The 10,449-nt window shown below is 47.8% G+C and overlaps 1 protein-coding gene and 1 pseudogene across 1 annotated transcript; one reads left to right on the top strand and one right to left on the bottom strand.

The window, feature by feature from the left end:
• Positions 1 to 3,357: 3,357 nt before the first annotated feature.
• On the top strand, positions 3,358 to 4,889 carry LOC121837803. Its single transcript, XM_042293622.1, has 2 exons — positions 3,358 to 3,506; positions 4,295 to 4,889. The coding sequence occupies exons 1-2, from the start codon at positions 3,358 to 3,360 to the stop codon at positions 4,887 to 4,889; spliced, it is 744 nt and encodes a 247-aa protein (XP_042149556.1).
• Positions 4,890 to 5,701: 812 nt separating this feature from the next.
• Positions 5,702 to 8,875, bottom strand: LOC121837802 (annotated as a pseudogene).
• Positions 8,876 to 10,449: the final 1,574 nt, after the last annotated feature.

Genomic DNA, 10,449 nt, shown 5'->3' with positions numbered 1-10,449 from the left:
GGGCGGAAAGCCGTGAATGCCAAACGAGCAGCGTCGGGTGACGGCGACTGACTGCGTTGCGCCCCTTCGACGCCTGCGTCGCTGCGGTGGGTGGTTGTAGCTAGTCGTAGAGAGATGATCTTTGGCTTCAAGCAAGAAATCTTGCCATACCATAGTCAAGATATGTGTGCAAGTGTTCGACGACGTGGGCTCTCTCGCGTTGGTGCAGTTATCAAGAAAGGTGCATATCAACAATGTTGCGTGTTTAAGGCTGAAACTATGACGCATACTTATCTTGTGGGGACCCTCTCCCTGGCTCCTCCGCTCTCCGTGACCTTGCCGCTCCCTGCCGCCGTACTGTCGGGCGCTCCTTCGTTCCCCGTGACCTTCCCGTTTCCCGTCGCCGTCCTGTCGCGGAACGTCCGAGCTCTCCGGGAGGAACGGGGCAAGCGCCCCCTCACCCAGCGCTGACGTCGGAGGATCGGCTCGCAGCAAGGTTCCCGATTGGACGGTCGGCGGGACAAGGACTTGGGAAGGTCTTAAGAGGGGAACGGAGACAAAGGAAGAGGGCTTGGGCTGCCGACTTCACAAGGGATCGGTCATGGAGGCGAGCTCGGACGGCGCTGGACGCTGGCGCAGGGAGTGCGGGCACTACGTCGAGTGGCGGACTCGACAAGCAGGCCGGACAGCGACCCTGGACGACGACGTCCCCATGACGCGGTGTGGACGACCACCGCTGGGACTCGGAGAAGCTGCTGTGGCAGCAGACTCTCCCCCGGCCTCGCTGTTGACCGTCCCCCGATCCCGAAACCCCCCAGGCAATGAGTGAGTGAATAAACCCTTTTGCCGAGAGCGAAGTATTGCAGTGTCATATTCATCCGGAGACAGGGTTTGTGGGAATCGGAGCTAGAAGATGCCCGCAATCTAAACCTAAATTTATCGGTCTGCGGCTATAAACATTTTCGCTGACGTTGCTTAGATGATGTAACCGTTCAGGCCTCGCATTAAATGGTGTTGCGACTCTTCGGTTGTGTATGACAACCTATTTTTGCCCTGATAAAAGACAGTTTCAAAAGGACACGTGTCTTTTGCTGATACATATCTTCCAATTTACAATGAAAGGCAAACAAAAAATCAACTGCATACATCTACCACTTAGCATAAGCACCTTTGGCATTCATTCTTGAGCACACTCAAATATCAGCTTAGGTTGCTCTTGTTTTAGAATCTTTGCCCTGTTTTGTAAAAGAAAAAAGTTAAAAAAGCTTTACCTGTGTTCTCCTTCTGGCATTTAATACAGACTTGATTGTCAGCAGATCACACACAGCAGATATCACCGTGGCACATTTAACTCGGAACGACGATGAGACTATTGCTATTACAACAAAGCTTTGCGCAAGAGCCAAGAGGAGGCTTGTAGGGGTGCACAAACACATCGAAATGAGATTGGCGCTTCCGGGGCTTGTTTATATTATGCGTACAAACAGGACGATCGGCGACCAGCTGATCGCAATACACCAAAGATACCGATGTTTCAATACATAGAACGCAGGATAAAGACCTCAATCGTCCCTTGTATGCTGTAGCTGTCATATTTTCCGTCCAACCGCTTTTTAGAACAACCGAAGAGTTCGCAACACCATTTAATGCGAGGCCTGAATGGTTACATCATCTAAGCAACGTCAACGAAAATGTTTGTAGCCACAGACCGGTAATTTTAGTTTTAGATAAAGTACGCGTCACAGTTTCAACACGCGAATATTGTTGATAAGTACCTTCCTTTGGACCCGCGTACATTCGGTTCAACTTGACGACAGCTGCACCAACGTGACAGCTCACGTCGAACACTTGCACACATATCTTGACTATGGCAAGATTTCTTGCCTCCGACTGGCTTGAACTCTTCATCTGTAGCATCACGGTAGGTCTTGGCTGAAACGATGATCGTCTCGCACACGGCAACAAACAGAGAACCACACGCTTTGTTTTATTTATACGCTACCGGTCTATGGGCGTCGCAAATCTATCCCCCTCTTGTCCGCCATGTTGGGTCGATCGGAGCGCCCCCTATATTTGCTGAAACTCCTCAATACAGTTTCGGATCGAACGCTAGGAGCTCGCGCGACTCCATGTTAAAGGCTAGTTTAAGACTTTACATCTGAGTCTGCTGAGTGTGTCGTGATAAGCGCCTTGATGTGCTTGCGTTTGTCCAGCAAGTAGCGTCAATGACGCCCGTTCACACGGCCGGTGCCTCCAACGGCCCTTGGAAGCAGATGGCGGCGCAGCCACTGCAATGAGCGACCGTTGGAAGCGAATGGCGTCGGAGCCAGCGTGTAATACCGATGTCAGACGGGCACCTGGAATGTCATTTACGCTAAAGGCCTTTGGGATTTTCAAATGACATTTAAGTAGTGTCGTGTCAGACGGGTAACTAAAATGTCATTTGGGTGATGTCTATCACGATAGCGGTCTGTTGTTAACCTAGCAATGTAGCGTTTGTAATATTGTTAACCCGGCACCCTAGTGTTTATTTTATTGTTTGCTAAGTAAATAAAATGTAGTAAACTCTCAGAACATAGAATTCAAACACGCTGATAAAAATAAGTACACGCTTTGACGGAGACAAGGTGTTTTGTGGCAACTATGACACGACGTCAGCACTCCCAAGTCATCCGTAGCCGTATCCGTTCCGCCGTTTGGCTCGTCTGCTTTCGGAACTCCGCGCGACTGCTCGCCGTTGTTCCTCGCGCACTTTCGTTTTCGCCGGATTCGTGTACCCCGTTGACGTTTACGTCTGCGATCGATTCAAGCGAAGACCGTGACCCTGTAGCAATGGAGCCTGCTGACGACAATGATCGTAGTGCGATGGATCCGGAACGTCGGATCGCGTTCCTGATGTGTTTGTACGCGCAAAAACAGAGTGCCTTGACGCTGCTGAGGGCCGACATACGATCTGCCAGTGCAGAAAGCGTCCGCCTTCAAGAAAGGCTCCTCAGCAACGACGTGATGTTCGCTGCCGTTGAAGCTTCAAGTCTCATTCCACGAAGCATCCAAGCGTTCAGGAGGAACGAGCGCTGGTTTGAGGACACACTACCCCACTTGCCGGAGCACTTCCTCAAGCAGTTCTTCCGTGTCAAGCCGGTTACGTTTAGATACCTGGTGGACGTGTGTCGGCCCCCCATAGAGCGCGAAGTTACCAACATGCGTTCCACCATTCCGGTGGAGAAGAGAGTTGGTGCTGCGCTGTACAAGTTGTGCTCGAGCGCAGAAGACCGCACCGTCGCCAACTTGTTCGGCCTGGGACGGTCCACCGTAAACGAGAACTACAGGGAGTTCTGTAAGGTAGTTGTCACCGTCCTCGAGCAAGACTGGCTCAAGATGGTCAGCGCCGCGGAGCTTCCGGACCACATCCAAGAGTTCCAAGCTGCTCTGGAGTTTCCCCAGGGCATAGGGGCGCTGGATGGCTGCCACTTCCCCATCTCATCACCGAAGGTCAACGCGAGCGACTACCACAACTGCAAGGGCTGGTAGGTAACCTTTATTTCAAGGACAATGTGTATCATCATCTATGGACTGCTAGTGCCCATACGATATACGTTGAACTTCCTGGACCTTTAGAAAGTCGGGCATCTGTTTTCAAACTGATAATTGCAACAAAAAGAAAAAGAAAAATACAATTTCTATAATAAATATTGAGTGTGAATTACTATCAGTAAAAAAATTTAATGAAGCTAGCCAAACTGAATGATGCAAACTTGTTACTGCTAGCAAATGTTCTAAAATGCGTCCTTGAGGCATCGAAACATAAAGAGGGGCACGCCAAGCAAAGGGCAACGGAGACAACTCATAGAAAACTTGCGATGATGAGGCAGCCAACTCCTGCCGCCATCGGTCGAGGGGAAACAAACCCACGTGGGCACATTGGGGGGGCAAACAAACGCACGAGGTGCGCAAAACGCAAGCTAACTTGCACGGCAATTGGTTTCAAAGGTTTCGATTTGAATAAAATATACCTGGACCAAACATTTTTTCTTATAAATTTTAATATGGTGATATAAACTACACATGTTTGATGACATGGAAGTTAAGAAATAGCTATTCCTGAATATGAGATGCCAGTAACCGATAGCCAGCTTTTGACACTTTTAATGTGATGTTCAGAAGCTATGCACACCTCTGTTCTGCGGAGTTTTAACGAATTGTGCTGTGCTGTCTACTTCTCTTTTGAATCTCCAGTTTTGAGGACTGTATGACTACAGCATGATATATTCAACACCCATGGAGCTGATATATGCCTTGTAATGTTTGTATCCAGGTATAGCATCATCCTGCTGGCCCTCGTAGACCACCGTTACCGGTTCCGGTATGTGAACGTCGGGACACCAGGGCGGTGCCACGACGCACATGTGTACCGGAGGTCGGCTTTGGCGGCTGTTCTACAAGGTCCAACGCTGCAGATGCCGATGGTCACCGTCAACGGGACCACCGTGCCGCCCCTGATCCTGTGTGACCAGGCATTCCCTTTGACGTCCAACATGCTCAAGCCGTACCCTCGCAAGGACGTTAAGAAAGACTCTCCACAGGAAGGCTTCAACCGACAGCTGTCATCTGCTCGCCGAGTCGTGGAGAAAGCCTTCGGAAGGGTCAAAGCCAGATTCCGCTTCATTATGAAGAGGATGGAGTGCGAGGTGGACAATGCTCGGCTTGTTGTGCGAGCCTGCTGCATTTTAAACAATGTGTGCGAGCATTTCAACGACGGTGTCCAGCCCCAGTGGCTCAGCGACGTGGCGACGGAGGACAGGATCTGTCTGCAACCAGTGTGCACCACAAATGCCGAGGCAGACAACGGGCAGAGCGTCAGGGACGCCATTGCGGGGTACCTACACCAACGCTCGAGGCACATGGTCTAGATGAAGAGCTCAAGTAGCTGCTCTTGTTTGCAGCAACAGAAAGACCACAGAACCTGGCAGCTACGAGGGCCCTTTCCAGTGCCTGAAGAACAAAAGGCTCTTTTAAGGGCCAAACAAATCTGGCTTCGGAGCATAAAACGTGCTGCCAACTCCCGTGTCCCAAGTGAAGTCTCATGTTTCGGTCCATATGCTTAACCTTCTGTATGCTTTCATGTGGTTTTTATAACACAATTTTAATAAACTGTAAGGCATTGACTGCCGAAATATAAGTTCAAGCATCTCTCATTTGCTACTATGTGCAATGAAAGGAAGCTTATAAAACAAAAGATCATCTGAAAGGGTCACTGCTGGAGTGCAAGAAATACCAGCACCCGTTTTGGGTATTCCTTGAACTGTTGCTTTCCATGAGAGTTGCAAGGAAAAAAAGTATGGGTATGCGAATAGTAGAATTTCAGCTTGAATGAAATCGAATATTCCCAAATAGTTGGCAAACAGTCAAATGTATAATCAAATATTGAATACCAAGAATTCTATTTGGGGGCTCCACATGCCAAACCAATCAAGGGCATCTTGCACAACTTAATGAAAAACTGGGGATTAAGTGTAGGTATCCTAGGGACCTTGAGGTACAACCGAAATCTCGGTTACACAGTGCCTTCTCCGCAATAAGCCTCCGTCAGATTGCAGACACCACGGACAGGATTAGATCCCGCCAACTGGGGATACGTAAGCAAACGGTCTGTTCTGGAGTCACCGAGGCAGCTGCTCTTGAATGTAACATGAATGCACACCAGGACAGCTTACATGGCAGTTTATGTGTCATTTTTATTCAAGAAAGCCATCAATGCAGTTGCGAGCTCTTGCTGCACCTTGATGGCGGTTTCCTGCAGGACGATTTCCCGCTCCCGTAGGGCGAACTCTCTCCCCCTCGAAGCCTCAAAACTCTGCCTGAGCAGCACCGTTTTTATGTATGCGGTGCTTGGAGCTTGCGGCCTTTTCCTTTTTTGTGGCCTCGGCGGCACGTTGCTCGTGCCATTGACGCTGCTGGGCCCCCGGCCTGCTGACACTTGTAGTGGCAGGGGTGCTGGCGACTTGGCTTTCCTCACCATGCAGCTCTTCTCCGGGTTCCTCGACGGGCTCCTCGAAGTAGTCTACCTCCACCATGCTTCCCTCTTGCATGTCGGAGAGCAACTGAGAGGAGTACCACACAAGTTGTTTTTCCTGTTAAGCTACAAGAGACTGCAGCAAGCTGTTAGGTGCCACCCAAAGCCATTATACAAGGGGTACTCAAAAGTAACAGAACTCTAACCCTGTGTATGAATGCTTTGTAGTTGAGAATCATGATGCTAGGTATTGCTAGCATAGTTATATGCATCAGAGCGCAAAAGTGCTATAGCTCTATACTCCGTTTTAGAGACAGCATTCAACGCTCTCAAAGATACTGGCACGAGCACGGGACTTCTATTAGCGATTCATTTGGACATGCTTTCGTGCAAATTAAATGTTCGATATCGCCAAGCTCTCATGCGAGTACCTTTAATAGCATTGTACACTGTGCATGGAAAGGAGTGTAGCGTAAAATATTGAGCAGGCACACACAAAACAGTTGAAGATAATCGCAAAAACATCAGAAAGGGCAATTGTTACGTCCGAGAGCAGAAAAACAGGAAGGGCCCAAGGTAGAGTAGGCGCCTTATCTATAGTATGCACCCTTTCTACAGTATAGCCATAGTATGGCAGAACCCCGAATTTTTAAAGCAGCCACAAAGCTCCACTTCAGCTGAAGCTCTCGTATCAAGCTTTACCGCATTGCACCGTCACACGCGTGCAAAGTTTCGTCGCTTTTGCAACGGCTTGTCGGAAAAGCAGCCAAAGCAGAGGAGCACCTCGATTAGCTCGGTGGACTCTGCTCGGAGGGAAATTTTCAAGAACAATTTCACGCATTTGCCACTGGCTGCCACTTTTACATTGAAATGATTTGTCGTTCAAAATTGCAGAAACTTTTCTGAGAGAAACCACCAAACCTACCTCCACTACTGCCGGTGTGGCATGGTTGGACGCCAAACTTTCATCCACGAGGGTCGTGTCGTTCAGGGGTGGGGACCCCAACAGTCGATTGAGATCCCAGAAGAAGGGCCACTTCATGGCGCCGGAACCCGTGGTGGTCCCCTCCCTCAGATGTTTTCGGAAAAGTGGAATTACAGTGAGTGCCAACTTTATGGCAAAGCTATTGATGTATGTATAATGGGAATTTTTAACTGGAATATTTAATTCACAATATTTAATCACGATTTAAATCATGATTTAAACCACGATTTAAGTCATCTTAATTTTTATTTTCCGCCCCGACTCGTACTACTCGCAGGGTGCATGAAACTTTACAATTATCTTACCGGTACGTGTTGGTCAGGTTTTCTATCTTGGTGTGGACCTGGTCCTTGGTCCTCACAATACCGCAACGGAGCAGCTCTTCCGCAATGTCCTCGTAAACGCCTCCATTACGCTTGGCGCGTCGGAGGTCTTCCATCCTGCCCTCCCAGAGCCGGATCAACGTCCAGGCCTCCTGGGAAGTCCATACGACGCGCGGCTCCCTCTTCTTCGCGGCCGAAGGTCCCCCTCCGTTCGACATGGTGTCACTTCGCGCTCGTTCTTAAAGCTACTTGAAACAATAAAATCTGTACGTACAACAAAAAGATAGATATATACAACACAAGAGTAAAATACTATAAAACGATGATAAAATATAAACAAAAGAAATAGAAGATGAGAAGGATAAATGGCAAGAGTAATGGGAAAGCTAAACAACCGAGCTAAACGAGCGAGCGGAGGAGCGAGCTAGCAGACAACGGACAGTTTAGGCGTGCTGGGCAACTGAGACCGCGAGTATATTAAACACATATATCGCAAAAGGTGTGCAAGATATACATGTTATAAGCATTTTTTTTTCTAAAAATAATTGCTACAAGCATTGTTTTCACTTGTATTTGTATTCTTTACAATGTTTTATTTCAATTCGCGGAACTTGTGCTGACCGCTGTTGACGAGACTACACATTTACGAGCCGTAAATGAGTTTGGGAGAACTTAGTTGAGCTCGAATGTCATTTAAGTCAAATGTCATTGAAGTTCCCGTGTGACACTGCCTAAATGACATTTACAGTGAATGTCATTTGGGGTAAATGACATTTGAGGTGCCCGTCTGACAGGGGTATAAGATAGACAGGTGGGGAAACGAGAGCCAAATGAGCGACCGGATTGTGTCCCCTGGGTTTCTTTTTTTCTGTGGCGCCATCTATGTGGAGCACCGCGAACTCTCATTCCGGGTGGGTGACCGGTGGCGACCGTCTAAACTGACGAAGATGGTTTCTTGTGGATTTTCAATGCAGGACTGTCGTGCTCTCGGTTTATTTTGGGCGCTCTCCCATAGAGTCCCATGCAAATCCGATTCCGATATTTTTCTTCTCGCCGCAGCGCCATCTGTCGCAAATCGGCGGTACCCGCAAGCAGACGAGTACACAATCCGGTCTCGGCGCTGCGGTAGGCTTCTATGGGACGTTTCCCCACCGGTCTATCTTACACCCTGGTCGGAGCACTCGCTTGTGTATGCACTTGTCTTGCGCGTTCCTTCGGCAGTGGTTGTCGCTACTTGAAAGGAACACGAAACGTGAATTTTATCTGAAGATTTTAAACACTCTAGCACACTGGCGCCATCTATCGGGCAGACCTGGAGCATATTGAACCTGTGTATGAACTGTACGTCTAGCAGCATTTACGATATCAAATTTATTTTACTACTTATGAGAGACAGTTGCTTGTGAATAGCGTGTAGATTTGATCTCACAATTACAGCAAAATGCAAAATGTATCGCCGTCCGTCGGACAGCCCTACCCTAACACAAGACTGACCTGCGTATATATAGTTTTAAGATATATTTTACGAATAATGTTTTCACCTTGGAGTACTTGTGACAACGTTATGAGACACATCTTTTTGTAATGTTGTTAGAAGTATATTTCAAGAACTACATGTACAAAGTTTAGACGTGTGTTAGGGCTACTCTTTAGACGGCGACAGCGTGTTTGTTAAGTGGTTACAAGAACTAAATAACCCTACACTCGGCACGGCCAAGGCAAGGCCGATTCAGACATACAACGCAGCGTTGAGATGATGCAAAGTCAGCGCTGTACCAGTGCTGTGTCAGCTCTAGTGCCGGTGCTGACTCAGCGCTGAATTCGCGTGGCATTATGTGTCTACGCTGAAAAAAAGGCAGGGTCCCCTGCAGCGGAACGTCGATACAGCGCCGACAGGGTGCCAAGTCAGCGCTAGTCTCTAGACCGCTGACTTGGTTCTGCGGTGCATGTGTGAACAGGCCTAACGACAAATCAGAAATCTCTTCAGGGTTTTCTTTCGGTCGAACTCGAGACGAACCGATGACCGTAACGTTGCAGCCGCCCGTTGCAACCGTTACGGTCAACGGTTGCAACGGGCTGCTGCAACGATGGAACTAAACACCGCCGTACTTTCCCACCCTGATCTCGGCGACTTGCTTGTCAGCGCTTCACGGTCAGCGAACAAGACCCAGCAAGGAAAAAACTGTTTCCGTTTTTATTTTTTGTTTTCTTTTTGCCAAGATGCTGCCCAATGCTATCCAGTCTTTGGTCTCTCGGCGCTTAGCCGCTCTCCGTTTTGAGTCGGACGCAAATGAAGCCACCGCAAGTTCCATGCTTGTTTCGGAAGTAGAACGTTTGCTGAACTTTTTATTAATCCAGGGAGTTGATGTTTAGGTCCACGTTTTCTTGCGTTTTATTTGGGTGCCAATAATCCCCTCTAGCATTAAATCCTGAGAATTGTGCATTTTAACCTGGAACTTCATCAACTAAAATCTTATAATTCTCACTAACTCACACACTAGACTTTTCGGGTTCATTTGAGCTCTTATTGCGCACCAAGCAGGGCTGTTTTGAGATGAAGAGGAAAAAAATATCAGCGCCTTTAACACTGTTCGGTCGAACGCTTGAAAGAGTTGGAAAGCCAGTCAAAACACTCTCTTCCATTACCAGCCGCTTACTTCCTGCGCAGATTTGGGAAGTAATCCGTTACAAGTAACGGATTCCCTGTAATCCGTTATTTTCTTAAGTAATTTAGAAATTGCCACGTTACTATTTTTTGGAAGTAATTTGTAATGTAATTTCGTTACAAAAAAGTTTTAACGAATTACTTTCATTACTCGTTACTTTTTTTTTTAATTTTCAGCATAATACAGTAACTGGAGCAATACGAGCGAACATTCAGTAGCAGAAAGAAAGCAAGTTCAACAAAATAGAAAACATCAGGAAGGAAGGATAGCCGAAAAGAAAACATGACTTTTTGTATCACCGGTCACTAGAACCACTAGAAAAACGGGCAAGGCATGTACAAATATACGAAAGACAAAGGTCATGTAAGACAACGCCGAGTAGGCTCTCTGTCGCCTTCCATTGTGTTTTTCTTCTTCTCCCGGGCAAGAGAAAGCTTTCCGTGTTCATTTGTTTTTGTCGTTCACACCGTTTCACCCTTTCCA

The sequence above is a fragment of the Ixodes scapularis genome, unplaced genomic scaffold (genome assembly GCF_016920785.2).
Source record: "Ixodes scapularis isolate PalLabHiFi unplaced genomic scaffold, ASM1692078v2 PGA_scaffold4__175_contigs__length_147842914, whole genome shotgun sequence".
Taxonomy (NCBI): domain Eukaryota; kingdom Metazoa; phylum Arthropoda; class Arachnida; order Ixodida; family Ixodidae; genus Ixodes; species Ixodes scapularis.
The sequence above is the reverse complement of the archived record's forward strand: the minus strand, read 5'-3'. Positions and strand labels throughout refer to the sequence as shown.